This window comes from Megalobrama amblycephala, linkage group LG9, assembly GCF_018812025.1.
Source record: "Megalobrama amblycephala isolate DHTTF-2021 linkage group LG9, ASM1881202v1, whole genome shotgun sequence".
Classification (NCBI taxonomy): domain Eukaryota; kingdom Metazoa; phylum Chordata; class Actinopteri; order Cypriniformes; family Xenocyprididae; genus Megalobrama; species Megalobrama amblycephala.
The window spans coordinates 29477200-29495387 of record NC_063052.1 but is presented as its reverse complement, the minus strand read 5'-3'; the positions used below and the strand labels follow the sequence as shown (position 1 = coordinate 29495387).

At 35.8% G+C, this 18188-nt stretch overlaps 1 protein-coding gene and 1 long non-coding RNA gene across 2 annotated transcripts in view; one reads left to right on the top strand and one right to left on the bottom strand.

The window, feature by feature from the left end:
* LOC125275549 (short transient receptor potential channel 7) overlaps window positions 1-18188 on the bottom strand; it is a 91199-nt gene that overhangs the window by 47993 nt on the left and 25018 nt on the right. Inside the window, exons 3-4 of the mRNA XM_048202590.1 lie at window positions 8620-8802; window positions 3033-3197 (exon numbers count right to left, since the gene is read on the bottom strand). Of these exons, the coding sequence (XP_048058547.1) occupies window positions 3033-3197; window positions 8620-8802 (348 nt within the window). The remainder of the gene's footprint in view (window positions 1-3032; window positions 3198-8619; window positions 8803-18188) is intronic.
* LOC125275553 lies at window positions 15551-17421 on the top strand. The gene is made up of 3 exons (XR_007186468.1): window positions 15551-15608; window positions 16973-17048; window positions 17191-17421. It is a non-coding gene; the product is annotated as an uncharacterized LOC125275553 (long non-coding RNA).

Genomic DNA, 18188 nt, shown 5'->3' with positions numbered 1-18188 from the left:
GATTCCAAAAAAGTTGGGACACTGTACAAATTGTGAATAAAAAAAGAATGCAATAATTTACAAATCTCATAAACTTATATTTTATTCACAATAGAATATAGATAACATATTAAATGTTGAAAGTGAGACATTTTGAAATGTCATGCCAAATATTGGCTCATTTTGGATTTCATGAGAGCTATACATTCCAAAAAAGTTGGGACAGGTAACAATAAGAGGCCGGAAAAGTTAAACGTACATATAAGGAACAGCTGGAGGACCAATTTGCAACTTATTAGGTCAATTGGCAACATGATTGGGTATAAAAAGAGCCTCAGAGTGGCAGTGTCTCTCAGAAGTCAAGATGGGCAGAGGATCACCAATTCCCCCAATGCTGCGGCCAAAAATAGTGGAGCAATATCAGAAAGGAGTTTCTCAGAGAAAAATTGCAAAGAGTTTGAAGTTATCATCATCTACAGTGCATAATATCATCCAAAGATTCAGAGAATCTGGAACAATCTCTGTGCGTAAGGGTCAAGGCCGGAAAACCATACTGGATGCCCGTGATCTTCGGGCCCTTAGACGGCACTGCATCACATACAGGAATGCTACTGTAATGGATCACAACATGGACTCAGGAATACTTCCAGAAAACATTGTCGGTGAACACAATCCACCGTGCCATTCGTCGTTGCCGGCTAAAACTCTATAGGTCAAAAAAGAAGCCATATCTAAACATGATCCAGAAAAGTGGAAAACTGTTCTGTGGTCAGACGAATCAAAATTTGAAGTTCTTTTTGGAAAACTGGGACACCATGTCATCCTCACTAAAGAGGACAAGGACAACCCAAGTTGTTATCAGCGCTCAGTTCAGAAGCCTGCATCTCTGATGGTATGGGGTTGCATGGTTGCGTGTGGCATGGGCAACTTACACATCTGGAAAGGCACCATCAATGCTGAAAGGTATATCCAAGTTTCAGAACAACATATGCTCCCATCTAGATGTTGTCTTTTTCAGGGAAGACCTTGCATTTTCCAACATGACAATGCCAGACCACATACTGCATCAATTACAACATCATGGCTGCGTAGAAGAAGGATCCGGGTACTGAAATGGCCAGCCTGCAGTCCAGATCTTTCACCCATGGAAAACATTTGGCGCATCATAAAGAGGAAGATGCGACAAAGAAGTCCTAAGACAGTTGAGCAACTAGAAGCCTGTATTAGACAAGAATGGGACAACATTCCTATTCCTAAACTTGAGCAACTTGTCTCCTCAGTCCCCAGACGTTTGCAGATTGTTATAAAAAGAAGAGGGGATGCCACACAGTGGTAAACATGGCCTTGTCCCAACTTTTTTGAGACTTTTTTCATTGTGTTGATGCCATGAAATTTAAAATCAACTTATTTTCCCCTTAAAATGATACATTTTCTCAGTTTAAACATTTGAAATGTCATCTATGTTGTATTCTAAATAAAATATTGAAATTTGAAACTTCCACATTATTGCATTCTGTTTTTATTCACAATTTGTACAGTGTCCCAACTTTTTTGGAATCGGGTTTTAATATAATATAATATAACTGACATTTCTCAACTATATATGTATTAAACAGCTATATATATATATATATATATATATATATATATATATATATATATATATATATATATATATATATATATATATATATATATATATAATAAAATGTATAGCTTATATTTTAAACAATATATGTAATGTACATGCACAAATATATAACTGTATATTTAAGTTTTAATCAATATAAAATCAGAATACATTTTTGGTACTGGAAGAAACATAAATAAAAATAAAATAAAATAAAATAAATACATATTTTATTATGTTAACTGACTTTTCTCTCAACTGTGCCACAAAAAGCTTTGTATGTGCTCTGATTGGCTGTATCATGTCACAGCAATTTCACGTACATTTATCTAAATTAACACACACCACAGACTTCTATTGTCCCATATAAAGCTAATTAAAATTAGACTAATAGACTAATCCTAAACCTAAAACAACGATAGTTAAGTAAATTGTCTCTCACACACACACAACTATACATCTCTGTGAACCTCAAATGCCCTCTCCTCTCCTCTCTCCCTCTCTCTCTCTGTCACACATCTCAAGAGACGCCACAGTTCTTCCTGTCTGACGAGCTCTGATTAGATTTCAATCCCAAACCCTTCACAAAAGCCTCCCTGTATGTACGTGCGTGTGTGTGTGTGTGTGTGTGTGTGTGTGTGTGTGTAGGGGTCTCTCTCAGCTGATATCTCTCCATGAGACAGTGCATGTTGAAGTGCCCATCAAACACAGAGTCAGTGTGTAAATCCACTTCCTCAGGATGGAAATGAAACATGTTTATCTGTGCTTATGCTTAGGTGAGTCTGTTCGTAATAGAGTTTGGAGAGATGTGTGTGCGTGTATCTGTATGTTTATTCATGTGTGTTTATGGAAAAGGTGAAGCTTTTACCCAGTTATATGAATTTTAAGGGGTCTTCTCATAGAAAATTGGATTTTTCTTACTCTTTCTGAAATGAAAAAAACTATTTTCCCCATTTACAGAACCCAAATTGCAAAAACAGCTTGTTCAGATGCATTCATGATTCGAAATTAAAGAGATTTTGTCTGGTTCAGACACAGTGTAATGGTCAGAGTGAGGGAAAATGGTCATGTAAACTAAATTACAGCTGTTTATAGAGCAAGAAACCTGCACATAAGTCATCTTATACTACAAAATATCCATAGTGTGAATTAAAATGTCTTTAAAACAGTTGGCCAGAGAAATGAAGACAGTCACTCTTGACTCAGAGGTCATCTTCTCATCTGAAGAGTCAGATGAAGCTTAGAGAAACAGCAGAGATGTGGATGTGTGTGTGTGTGTGTGTGTGTGTGTGTGTGTGTGTGTGTGTGTGTGTAGTGTGTGTGTGTGTGTGTGTGTGTGTGTGTGTGTGTGTGTGTGTGTGTGTGTGTGTGTGTGTGTGTGTGTGTGTGTGTGTGTGTGTGTGTGTGTGTGTGTGTGAGTTACCTTGCTACAGGGCATGATCCAGTAGGCGATGGCGAGGAAAGGCAGTCCAACAGTTACGCCCAGAACTGTCAAACACTTCACACTGATGGACTGCTGCCGCAGACCCGACAGATTCTCATACCAGATCGTCAGCAGCTGCTGCTGGCAGTTTGGATGAGCCACAAACTGAGACACATGGAGAAAAGAGAACGATGACAAATCATATTAGAGAAAAACACATTTTCTACATATTTTGTGCACTTATTGTGGCTGAATTCAGCAGCAGAATATTGAAATACGGTCAAATGTGTTATACATTGGATAGTCGTACATTACTGTAAAGTAAAACTGTAATTAAATTATGTGAAAATATTGATCTGCAATGAAAAATATTCTACAATTTTTGTAAATAAATAAATAAATGCACATGTACAATTTACGATAACAATTAGTAGTGCTTTTTTATATTATGTAAATTCCAATCAAGGTAAATGCATAAGAACTGATAATAAATAATACATGAAGATGATAAAAGAATCTTCTTTTATTTATTCATTTTTAAAGAAATTTTAAAGTCAAAATTAAAAATAAAATTATTTGATAAAAAATAAACTAAGTGTTTGTCTGGTCAACTACTGTCCTCTAAATATAATATAATATAATATAATATAATATACACACACTTAGATTTGATGAAATATACAATAAAAACATTAATATTGTGAAATATTATTACAGTTTATTGCTGTTTTCTCTGTGAATATACAGTAAACAGTAATTTAATCCTGTGATCAAAGCGGAATTTTCAGCATCATTACTCCAGTCTTCAGTGTCACATGATCCTTCTAATCATTCTGGCTCTGAGCAGCCGCTGGTGTTCCTGTTGTGTGGTGCTGTAGCTCTATTAGACAGGTGAACGTGTGTGTTTCTTTAGAGAAGATAACACTAGCATTGAGATGCCCTCAGAGAAACAGACAGATGGTGACACTGATTTAAGGAGAGCTGCCGGGCTGCTGTGTGATCCAGAACCGCGCTGGATCCGTCGAAAGCTGACAGTGTGTGTGTGTGTTTGCTCAGAGTAGACAATCTATTTCAGAAGTTACAAGCCATATACCATTCTCAACCTTAAATTGCCCTGCAGACCACACACACTCTCTCTCTCTCTCTTCCCACCTGAAGCTTTCCTGTCTTTAGTGATCCATTAAATTCTGACATAGAGAGTATGATGGCAGTTATCACAGTGTGTGTGTGTGTGTGTGTGTGTGTGTGTGTGTGTGTGTGTGTGTGTGTGTGTGTGTGTGTGTGCGTGTCTGACACTGTGACACACACGAATCTGAGGTCACCTGAACCTTGTACCTGGTTGCCATAGCAACAGTCCCAGCATCCCTTCTGATTGCTTTTAATGAAAATTGTCTCACTCGTCTGAATAAACTAGATGTTTAGTGTCCATCTACAAAAGGCTCCAATTTGTATTTATGCATAATTTATATTTTAATCTGCATAATTTCTAAAAGCTGAACTTGAAACGATTTGATTTGCATAATTTTTAAAAAGTTAAACATGAATGGGTTTCATATGCATAATTATTTTTTACAGGGTGAAGAGTTTCTGATTAATTGATTCTCAGGTAATTTTTCTGCATCAAATCATCCTATTCATTTGGAAGCTATAATGAAAAGTGATATTGTTCTCAATAATATGGATATGTTGTATTCTAGATTTTTTTAATTTCCTTTCACTTCCTGACATCTCCAAACTAACTAAACCAGCAGTGTCTAATCAACTCTACACACAATGTACACAAATTAAATTGTCAACATTCACAATTATAACAAGTTATAATCAATATTGCATTCTTTAATTGATGCCCTCAACTCACTGGTAATTATGATATTATGGCATTCAAGCACGCTCATCTCATAAATATGATGATTGCAATGTTCCTTGAAGGCTTTATTTAACTCAAGGGTCTGTCATTGTCACGGATCTTCAGTCAATAAAACTATTACGATTTCAATCTCAATATGAAAATGATTAAGATTCAATGGACCTGGCTTGTAATGAGAGCTCCTCTCAGGAGGGTTTGGATTGAGCTGAGGGCAACAGGACTAATTACCCTTACATTATCTGGTTAACAAGGTCGTGCGCCCTTTAAACCCACAGCAGTGATGGATGACACAACAGATCATCATCCTCTGACATTCACTGCACTGAACAACTGCAATAAAAACACACTGCAGTGGAAAATTAAATGATCACATCGACAAATTTTCATTCCTCTGAAGCTAAATAAAAACATTTCTAAAGTATTTATACATAGTTTTATTTGTTGTACCATTTTAAATTATGCTAATTTTAAACATTTGATTGATTGATTTGTAAAGTGTTTATACATCATAGTTGTGTTTGTTGTACCAAACAATAAATAAATAAATATTATTTATTTATAAACACACACACACACACACATATATATATATATATATATATATATATATATATATATATATATATATATATATATATATATATATATATAGTTAGACATCATAGTTGTACTTGTTGTAAAAATTTTATTTATGCTGATTTTAAATTAATTAATTAATTAATTTGTAAAGTATTTATACATCATGATTGTATTTTTAGTACCAATTTAATTTATGCTATTTTTAAATAAAGAAATAAAAATATATAAATGTACATACATTTATTTTAAATGTGTCCAGACTAAATGATTTTCATAATATATATATATATATATATATATATATATATATATATATATATATATATATATATATATATATATATATATACACACACACACTTTTTTAGTTTTGTTTATTTAATTCATTATTTTTTATAATGTATAATTTTTGCTATTTATTTACCAAAATAAACTTAATGAAAATGAATAGACACAAATAGAGACTAAATAGTTTATATAAAGTAAGAGTATTGAGCCATAAAATGACTGCGGATAGCAGCTCAGATCATCTGATGACAAATATTTGCATTCATATTGAGATCTCTGACACATCTGAGCACAGTTTGAGAAATTGCTGCAGTCTCTTCTGAAATTGAGAAACATGTGAGATTACTGGAGACACATGTGAGATACACATGTGAGATTACTCTTTTCAGGAGAAACATCTGAGACAGGCAAAGGTCTCTTCAGAGACACTCTTTTCCATCGTGACGCAGATCATCACAAGCTCCCTGGACACTTTACTGCCCGTCAGTGACTTCATGGTGTTTATCTTGTGAAATTAAAGCACTGCTGAGGCGTGTCACCACAAGCCCACTGTCTCAGCTTCATTTCCTCTTTCTAATGTGTGTTTGTTTGACATTTAGTCCAATAAGATCAGAGTGGATGAAGCCAAAGGAAGTATAATTCTCCAACTCACAGATCATGATGTTTACAATTCAGAAGGACAGAAACACACATGGATGGCCTAAAAACTGAACTGCCTGTGCAAACTCTATCCCAGCCTCCTCATGAAGGTAATTTCATAAGAAAGCTGATGGTGCTCATTGTTTTGAGAGCTCAGCATTGTGGAGTCAGTGGAGTGTGTGCTGAAGTCAGAAGGTGAGGAAGTTCTGGAGCCGTTAGCATGCAGAGGAGCGAGTTCTCCATCTGAGACCCAGTCGACCAATCAAGAGTTCAGCTGAGGTGAAGAACAGAGCCGGTCAGATGCTTCATTAGAATCCAAACCTGAACACCTCTCCTCACCTCACGTCTCCGTATTCTCTTCCCAAACCTACTGAGCTGCCCGCTGTCTGCTATTCTTAGGATCCATTCACACAGAACATATTTTGCATTATTGCATGTATTGCGTCTTTTGGAGCATCTGGGGGACAATTTTACAGTTAATGTCAAGTTTAGGTGCTTCTACATCAGCGCACAGAATGCACACAAATTGAACTTGAACAGACAAATACACATATAAGTATGGCAAAAGGTGGAATCGAGAACTGTGAAATTATTCTCTTCAAAGGTGCCCTAGAATTAAAAATTGAATTTACCTTGGCATAGTTGAATAACAAGAGTTCAGTACATGGAAATGACATACAGTGAGTCTCAAACTCCATTGTTTCCTCCTTCTTATGTATATCTCATTTGTTTAAAAGACCTCTGAAGAACAGGCGAATCTCAACATAACACCGAATGTTACGTAACAGTCGTGATCATTAATATGTACGCCCCCAATATTTGCATATGCCAGCTCATGTTCAAGGCATTACACAAGGGCAGCCAGTATTAACATCTGGATCTGTGCACAGCTGAATCATCAGACTAGGTAAGCAAGTAAGGACAATAGCGAAAAATGGCAGATGGAGCGATAATAACTGACATGATCCATGATATTTTTAGTGATATTTGCAAATTGTCTTTCTAAATGTTTCGTTAGCATGTTGCTAATGTACTGTTAAATGTTGTTAAAGTTACCATCGTTTCTTACTGTATTCATGGAGCCGTCGCTATTTTCATTATTAAACACTTGCAGACTGTATAATTCATAAACACAACTTCATTCTTTATAAATCTCTCCAACAGTGTAGCATTAGCCATTAGCCAAGGAGCACAGCCTCAAACTCATTCAGAATCAAATGTAAACATTCAAATAAATACTATACTCACATGATTTGATGCATACATGCAGTATGCATGATGAACATTTTGTAAAGATCCATTTGAGGGTTATATTAGCTGTGTGAACTTTGTTTATGCACTGTTTTATAGTCGAGAGCTCGGGGGCGGGGAGCGCGAGGATTTAAAGGGGCCGCAGCCTGAATCGGTGCATAGTTAATGATGCCCCAAAATAGGCAGTTTAAAAAATGTATTTAAAAAAAATCTATGGGGTATTTTGAGCTGAAACTTCACAGACACATTCAGGGGACACCTTAGACTTATATTACATCTTGTGAAAGAACGTTCTAGGGCAACTTTAAAGTTTGTATGCTAGGCCTACTTATTATTCAGTTATAATTAGCTAAAGCTGATAGTATCTTTGTTCAAATCTGTCTTGTCATCAGCATGCAATGAACATGACACTGATCAAATGCGTTTATTCTTGACTTATTTCTCAAAATGTAACATGTATTTTCTCGAAACACAATTACTTTATTCTCAAAATTTAATGAGTTTATTCTCTACATTTTATTTTGACTTTTTTCTTTCAAAATGCGAGTTTAATCTTGCATCATAATGACTTTAAGCTCAAGACGGTTTTATTTTTTTAAATTATTGCTTGGTCCTAATCCTCCTAGATTAGTCCTAGATTTCTGTACTATTTAAAATATAGTTTGACTAAGTAAGCCAAATCTGTCTTGTCATCAGTATGCATGAACATCACACTGATCGAATGAGTGTTTATTCTCGACATTTTATTTTTACTTTTTTCTCTAAATGTACCGATTTTTTTTTTTCTCAAAACACAAATTTATTCTCAAATTTTTTATGCCTTGGTTACTAGCTGAAATAAATACATTTTTGTTTAGTTTTCATCTCCATAACAGTTTGTTAATGTGGGTCTACCAAAGGGTGCTTCAACGCCTTGAACTGCTGCATTACTGTGGTAGTTTGTAGTTAATAGAGCGTTCTCACCTTTTTGACTTCATATTTGATGGCGAGTTTGATGCGGCTCAGACAGGGTCTCTGGTGTTCTGCAGGAGGGATCTGGTCCACGTCACCGTTCAGAATGGCCTCCACTTCCTCTGTGTCACGGCAAAGATCCAGAACACCCACCACAAAGTCCTTACACTGCATAGACAACTTCCTGTAGTCATTCTGAGAGAGAGAGAGAGAGTTTAGCCAGGAAGCCACATATTATGTATATATATATATATATATATATATATATATATATATATATATATATATATATATTCTTTTGATTATGGTGTGAAATGATTGAGACATGTCTTTGTGAGATTCATCCAGAACTGATTTACAAGAGACAGAAAAGCTAAACTTTCTTCAATTATTATAATATGTTTAATTTATATAGAGCCTTTCCCAAACTCAAGGACGCTTATTTCACTGATGGACAAGCAGGTGAGAACAAAACAACGACACACTGTGAACTTCCATGACAGCTCAGAATCCAGCATTCACAGCGACACCAGAGATCCAGGAAGACTGTCACAAAATCATCTTGTGGAGGTGTCTGTCTATCTGGAGAACAATTGCAGTTATCCAGCCCTTTCAATCCGTGTCAGTGTTCCTGCACCGGAAGAGCCGAACATTTGATTTCTGACACAGAGTCTGTGGGCGGAACAGATGCCGAGCGCTCCGGATGGCCGTTCAGACTGATCTCGGAGATAACGAGCAGTCTGTCCGTCTCGGGAAAGCCAGCGTTACCCACAATTCCCTTCATTCGTGTGTGTCTGAACCACAATGCGTTCAAACAAAGACAAGGATGTGGAATAATCAAGGTCTGTCTGCGGCTTCCACAGATAAACTCTGAACGGTTCCACAGTTTGGGCAGCCCGTCGTTCATGGATCAAGTAGCCCGAGATGGATTTGTTGAGCTATTCTGAAATCTGTCAAACATGCTGACTGATGACACACAGATAAATATCTGCCATTCAAAAGTTTGAGTCACTAAGATTTTTTTTGTGTGTTTTTGAAAGAAAATACTTTTATCCATCAAGGATGTGTTAAACTGGACATTTATCATGTTACAAAACATTCCTATTTTAAATAAATGTTATTTTGAACTTTCTGTTAATCAAAAATCCTGTTTCCACATAACAATATGAAGCATCACAACTGATTTCAACATTGATAATAATCATAAATGTTTCTTGAGCAGCAAATCAGAATATTAGAATGATTTCTGAAGGATCATGTGACACTGAAGACTGGAGTAATGATGCTGAAAATTCAGCTTTGATCACAGGAATAAATTACATTTAAACTTATATTCACATAGAAAATAGCTATTTTGAACGGCAATAATATTTCACAATTTTACTGTTTTTACTGTATTTTTGATCAAATAAATGCAGCCTTGGTGAGCAGAAGAGACTTCTTTCAAAAATATTAAATAATCATACTGACCTTAAACTTTTAAGGGAAGAACACTCACATTGCTTTTATAAAACACCATTACATAATAATATATTAAAGCAAAAAAAAAACATTATTTTAAGCAAAGTAATTAAATGCCATCCATCTGCAAGATCTATTCCTGGCATATACATTATGTAATCTACTGTAGATATTAAACAGACAGTCTAACAATACTCTGACTGCTAGTTGACATGTAGTTGCAAAGTTACTTATAGTTAGTAGAATGTGGACTATCAAAATAAAGTGTTACTGTATGTGCTGTTGCATTCTGAGAAATGTCAGAAAATAATTCATAATGCAATGCACAGCTTCACCGCAGAGCTTTAAATATAATGGATTTTTAGAGTGACTGAACCATGTATTTACCAATCAGTAAATTCCATATCTGAAATGTCTGCCAGTAATATCTTCTGCAGTACCATAAAGATCATTGTCTTGAAATGGCTCACATTAGCTAAGCTAGCATACATCAAACACATTCAGCAGTTAGATATCTCACACACACACACACACACACACAAACAGGTCTCATTCTGGACCTGCAGCTGTTCTGAGTGTTGAACCCTTTCATGAAAATCCATCAGCATCGATATGATTCAATGCATAAATGAACATTTCAGATTAATCAAGGACGTAAATCATTCACTTCACAGTCACAGATGTTTTAGATAATCTAAAATTACAGTCCCTTATCACTTCACAGTGTTCTTTATGAATCTATACAACTTACAAATGAACAGACTTTCAAAGAGTCAAACAGCACACTGTAACAAAACACACAGAAATGCACAAGGATTGATGTATATGTGCACATCGATCAGGCATAACATTATGAGCACCTTCCTAATATTGTGTTGGTCCCCCTTTTGCTGCCAAAACAGCCCTGACCCGTCAAGGCATGGACTCCTCTAGACCCCATGGACACCCTGACTGGTCTGCAGCTATGCAGCTCCATACGCAACAAACTGTGATGCACTGTGTAATCTGACACCTTTCTATCAGAACCAGCATTAACTTCTTGAGCAGTTTGAGCTACAGTGGCTCGTCTGTTGGATCGAACCACACGGGTCGGCCTTCGCTCCCCACGTGCATCAATGAGCCTTGGCCGCCCATGACCCTGTCACCGGTTCACCACTGTTCCTTCCTTGGAGCACTTTTGATAGATACTGACCACTGCAGACCGGGAACACCCCACAAGAGCTGCAGTTTTGGAGATGCTCTGATCCAGTCGTCTAGCATCACAATTTGGTCCTTGTCAAACTCGCTCAAATTCTTACACTTGTCCATTTTTCCTGCTTCTAACACATCAACTTTGAGGACAAAATGTTCACTTGCTGCCTAATATATCCACCCACTAACAGATGCCGTGATGAAGAGATAATCAGTGAGATTCACTTCACCTGTCAGTGCTCATAATGTTATGCCTATAAATTAAAAATGTATTTTTTTATCCAAAGTTTTAAATGAACAGACCTTTACACAGTGTGTTTTGACACAGTGTGCGGTTTGGTTCTTTAAAGTCTGTTAATTTAAAACTTTGTAAGAAATCATAAAGAACCCAATGTAACAAAAACAGAAATGCACAAGAACTATGGTCAAGCAAACTGGCTAAAAATGACAAATAATTTCAGTGAAAGCTGAATGGAAAGACCAGCCACCCGAAAACACACTCATAATGTGACTGTAAGTCATGTAAACACTTTAAACTAGAAACAACAGCTCTGGAGACACTCGTAATTGGGGCTGTTTGTACACATGATGCTGAATCATTGGTGCAAGAAGAGCATTTTTAGGAACAAATATCTGAGATAAAGCTGATCAGGCAATGAAACAATTAAAAATGAATGCAGAGCCAGTGTAACAGTCAACTTCTGATTAATGAACTCAATTTTCTCCTTTCCTTGAATAATGCAACAATACATTAGCTACAGACTGTATTTAAAGCTGCTGTGTGTAATTTTTTTCCCCTCCAGTTTAATGTTAAGAGTCAGAGGTAAACAATGCTCAAATTTTTAGTTAATTTTGCAGTTATGTTTGATGCCATATCACACGCTGCAGCTTTAAACAGTTCAGACAGTTTCTGTTCGCTGCTTCTGCACATGGAAAACAATTTGCTTTTTTTACATTAGATTCCTCAGCAGGGCCAATCTATGGGGAACAGGGGAAGAGAAACGCTTTCTCAAGAAAGGGAGAGCGGAGGAAAACCAAATAATTTAGTTTTGCAAACATCTGCAGGTTTGTGTGTTTGCAGGAGTTCAAACTCCTGCAAACACATATTATGTTCTGACACGCACAGTAAGATGACACAGGTTTTAATGCAATGCTTTTCTCATGTATTTTTAGAGCACATAAGGTGTGGACTGTATTTGTTCTTGTTTTGTTTTGTTTTGTTTTGTTTTGTTTTGTTTTGTTTTGTTTTGTTTTGGTTTGGTTTGGTTTTGTTTTGTCCCCTACATTTTAATCCTTTTCTGGCTGGGAGACTCAGGTTTTGGGAGGGTCTCATACGGTGGCCCAGTAGTGGACAACACAACGAAATTAAAAAAGCAAACATAAGTTCACAACACAACGGAATCGAGCCACAACACAACGGAATAAAGCCACAACACAACGGAATAAAGCCACAACACAACGGAAATGCTCCCGACCACTAGGGGGCTCTCAGAGCTCAGTATTGTTAGTATTCCTTGCCAATGTTTTATAGAGTCGGCAGTGATATGAATACCACGATTAGTTTCAACAGTATATAACCACTGTATATCAACATGAAATATTAATTCAAAATCACTTGAGTGCACAATAGCTTCATATTTATACTTGTGAATGATTTGACGTGCTACCACGGCGAATGATGAAGGGAACGTCTGACAATTCCACCAAGTGGTTAAAACGTATAATTTGTATTCATTAAAATTACTTTTAACATTTAAATTGTTCAAATTCCAAAGCTTGTCAGTCGTACCAACAGGAAGTAACAAGCTTTGGAATTTGAACATGTCTGTTTTTAAATGTTAAAAGTAATTTTAATGAATACAAATTATACGTTTTAACCACTTGGTGGAATTGTCAGACGTTCCCTTCATCATTCGCCGTGGTAGCGCGTCAAATCATTCACAGGTATAAATATGAAGCTATTGTGCACTCAAGTGATTTTGAATTAATATTTCATGTCGATATACAATGTTTACATACTTAAAACTAATCATGGTATTGATATCTTTATAAGACTGTTGACTTTATAGAACATTGGCAAGGAATACTAATATTAATGAGCTCTGAGAGCCCCCTAGTGGTCGGGAGCATTTCCGTTGTGTTGTGGCTTTATTTCGTTGCGTTGTGGCTTTATTCCGTTGTGTTGTGGCTTTATTCCGTTGTGTTGTGGCTTTATTCCGTTGTGTTGTGGCTTTATTCTGTTGTGTTGTGGCTTTATTCCTTTGTGTTGTGGCTTTATTTCGTTGTGTTGTGGCTTTATTCCTTTGTGTTGTGGCTTTATTTCGTTGTGTTGTGGCTTTATTCCGTTGTGTTGTGGCTTTATTTCATTGTGTTGTGGCTTTATTCCGTTGTGTTGTGGCTTTATTCCGTTGTGTTGTGGCTTTATTTCGTTGTGTTGTGAACTTATGTTTGCTTTTTTAATTTCATTGTGTTGTGCACTACTGGGTCACCGTAGTACCAGTATTCCTGGTTTGAAATGTATGGTCCAAACCCTCTAGCGCCACCAACAGGTCTGTGCCTACATTTTTGCATTCTACAATAGCGAGAAAAAAAATCAAAATTGTTTGACGAAAAGTCACAATTACATTTTTTTTTTTTTTTTTTATTCCGTAGTGGAAACAAGCTTCCATACTTTTTTGACTTCCCAGGTAAAATATATAAAAATCTTTGAAATACTGTAAAATACACTGTAAAAAAAAAAAAAATCCATTAAAAAAAAAAAAAAACGGATAATGTACTGGCATAAAATTACCTTCAAAATTCAGAAATTCAAGTTCAAAATTCAAAATAAAGGTAAAACACCTGTAAAAATAAATAAATACTGAAATGTAATTAATACAGTACATTGTGCCCTATTTTTAGGGGTTTTTTTTTAAGAGTGTAGATTTAATTAAATGTACTAAATAAACTAAAACTTAATATAAACTATAGGCTACATTTAAAAAAGAGCATCTGATCATAGTGATGTGGATGTTTTTGCATCACAAAATCGGGCTAAAACAGAGTTTATTTGGTGTTCATCTCAGGAATTCGAAATGGCTTGCAAAAGCAAACTTTTCCAGTTTTGAATTCCCGAAATGAACACTAAATAAACTTTGTTTTGGCCTGATTTTGTTTGAAATGACATCACACCAGTTCATTCTTCAGTTTCACTTGAGTCATCCCAGGTAAAAAAGTAGTATACTTTAGTGTATTTGAAATATGAATGAAGTACATGAATTATAAAACAAGTATACTTCTACTTGTTGTACTTTATTTAAAGAGTATTTGGTTTGTACTTTTTAAAAGTATACTTCGAAAAAGATGTAATTAAGTTCAACTTAATAGTCCAAACAGTAAGTATACTAATTTATCAGTAATCAAATTATTTTTTAAATGTACTTTTTGAAAGTGTACTTTGTTGTAAATGTATTTTAAATTGTATTGAAGTTTATTTTTTTTAAGTGTATTAAATTTGACATACTTAGAGTGGCAATTCAGTGTACTTATGGGAAGTATATTTTTTTGGAAATTAATTGTTAGTATACTTTTTTTAAAGTGTACTATGTTCTCACTTCATTAAAAGTGTGACTTCTGTACACTTTATACAGTACACTCTAAAATAAGTGTATTTTTAGTGGCATATCAGAGTGCTCTCATAAAATATGTTAAAATACAAAAATGTATAGTGGTAATTTAGTGTACTTTTAGTAAGTACGCTTATTTTTAATACAAAGTATAATTTATTAAAATGTACACTGATTTCACTTCATCTGTAGTGTAATCAGTCAGTCTGTTGTTCGTTATCTGGCTCGGCTCGGTGTTCATCTTCAGTTCTCTCTTCACAGCAGTTCAGTCAGTGTACTGTTTGAGTACATGAATTACTCGGGGATATTGGTTTGTTTGAACTCAGAGGGAGTGTCAGCCACATTAAAAAAAGTTAACAGTCATTTGTGGATTAATGCGTATTGGAGACGCGAACCGTTTAAAACGATTCAGTTCGATTTGGTGAACTGGTTCAAAAAGATCCGGTTACATCGAATGATTCATTCGCGAACCGGATATCACAAACTGCTTTGTTTTGAACTCTCTCTCACAACAGACACGGAAAAGAAGACAATGCTGAATAAAGTCGTAGTTTTTGCTATTTTTGGACCAAAATGTATTTTTGATGCTTCAAAAAATTCTAACTGACCCTCTGATGTCACATGGACTACTTTAATGATGTTTTTCTTACCTTTCTGGACACACAGAGAGCTCTCGGACTAAATCTAAAATAAACTTTGTTCCAAAGATAAACGGAGGTCTTACGGGTTTGGAACAACATGAGGGTAAGTTATTAATGACATAATTTTGCTATTTGGGTGAACTAACCCTTTAATTTGAAGAACATGCATGTTCACGTTATGTCTTGGAATACAGACCTGAATCCACTTAACTCTGCCATTTTTGCCGTCATTGACTACTGTTAATACTTCTTGTTTGAATTTCACTGATTAAGCAATATGGTAAAAGTGACAGTGGGTTGGATTAGGGCTGGGATAAACGATAATTTTTTTTTACGATTAATTTAGCGATTATTTTTCGGTGCATCGATTAATCTAAGGACTCTTTTTTGTTTTTGTTTTTTTCAGTCCGATTCTATTTCGGTTTGATTCGATTATCGATAATCTCTCCATTAATTGACTATTACCAATTTGTAAAAAGTCCAAAATAAAAGACTATACAAGTGCAAAGTAATGCATTCTTAGTCAGAGGTAGCGTTTGATAAAACCTTGAAGCCTTAAACACATAGGCCTAGCTTACTAATAAAAAAGTGCATCTTGTAATTCTTCTTTCAGATGAAAATAACAAATTGATGTCATTCAATAAAAAAAAGGTCACCCAAAATACTTGTTTAGAGCAATTGAAAGAATACAGTAACCAATGTAAACTTGAGGGCTTTAAGCTATTTAAGTGCTTTTCCAACAAAAAATAAATAAAAATTAACAGCGACAGTGGGAGCCAGCAGCCTGTCATGGTGTCCTTCCTGAACCAACAGAATTTAACATTTGTTGAAAACACATACCCTGTGTCTCAATCAGCTCTCTAGCTCCCTAGGTCGTGAATCAGTAATGAAAGTGAATGTGGCTGATACCCTGATCAGTGCCCTGACTACTGAACTAGGGAGCTGATTGAGACACACGCATAGCTTTAAGCTTACTGAAAAAAAGTGCATCTTTTAATTCTTCATTCACATAAAAATAACAACAACGTATAGTAGTACACTCTGCCACTCACCTTTTTCTTAAAAAAAAAATACTAATGTAGGTAACTAGAATTTAATAAATGGAACATTATTGTAAAGTGTACCGATTTGTTATTCACCGATTCAGACGTCTCATGAGTTCAGTGTTGGACAGATCAGTTGTTTTAACTATTCATTTAAGTGAATCAGTTCAAATGAGTCATTAGTTCGCGAATCGGACATGTCATTATTGGACGTGTAGCCTACGGCAAGCGCTGTGTGATTATCCCGGCAGTTTATTTTTTAGCACAACTCGCACTCCGCGGTAATTCAGCAAAAAAAATATCTCAGAATGCTCCACGTGAAACTTTGTTCATCCCAGCCCTGGTACGGATATAACTACAAGGCCTCTGGCAAATTGGCGCAGGTACCAATACTGTGACCACAAGTGACATGTTGCGTTTATAGGCAACCCTCACAGGGAAAGGAAAAAAAGGCAAGCTGAAGGAGCAGCTTGAGCCAGAAAAAACCAACGCAATTTTAGGTACAGTAATGTCATAGTTATGAATCCAAATCCATTGTCATGATTGATTGACAAATCCATTATAATCAATGATTGTATTTCAATGTTATACATTGTCTATCCTGTTTTAATTCATCCCCATGTCTCTTTCCTGTTTTCACAGATGCAGTGAGGGAGCGATTCCCCAACACCGAGGTGGCAGAGATCCGGGCCCTTCTACGGAGGAAGTGCAACAATGAGAGCTACAAGGCCTCTAGTAACTCAAGTCAGAGCTACAGGTGCTGGTCATATAATTAGAATATCGTGAAAAAGTTCATTTTTTTTATTGTAAATTATTTTTAAAAATGAAACTTTCATATATTCTAGATTCCCTACATGTAAAGTAAAACATTTCAAAAGTTTTTTTAATTTATTTTTTTTATTTTGATGATTAGAGCGTACAGCTCATGAAAGTCCAAAATCCAGTATCTCAAAATATTAGAATATTTCCTAAGATCAATCAAAAAATGGATTTTCAAAACAGAAAAGTTCAAGTTCTTTAAAGTATGTTCATTTGTACACTCAATACTTGGTCGGCAGCACATATTTCAGCAAATGACTTGCTCCTAGCACAAATTACAGCATCAGTGAAGTGTGGCATGGAAGTGATCAGCCTGTGGCACTGCTGAGGCACTATTGAGCCTTCAGATCATCTGTATATTGTTGGATCGACTGTTTCTCATCTTTCTCTTAAAAATATCCCATAGATTCAGGTCAGGCATGTTGGCTGGCCAATAAAACACAGTAATATCATGGTCAGCAAACCACTTGGAAGTGGTTGTTGCACTGTTAGCAGGTGCTAAAGTCCTGCTGGAAAAGGAAATCAGCATCTCCATAAAGCTTATCAGCAGATGGAAGCATAAAGTGCTCCAAAATCTCCTGGAAGATGGCTGCATTGACTTTGCACTTGATAAAACACAATGGACCAACACCAGCAGACGTCACGGCCCCCCCAAATCATTACTAACTTCAGAAAATTCCCACTAGACTTCAAGCAGCTTGGATTCTGTGCCTCTCCAGTCTTCCTTCAGACTCTGGGACCATGATTTCAACATGAAATGCAAAATTTAATTTTATCTGAAAAGAGGACTTTCGACCACTGTTCACTGTCCAGTTCTTTTT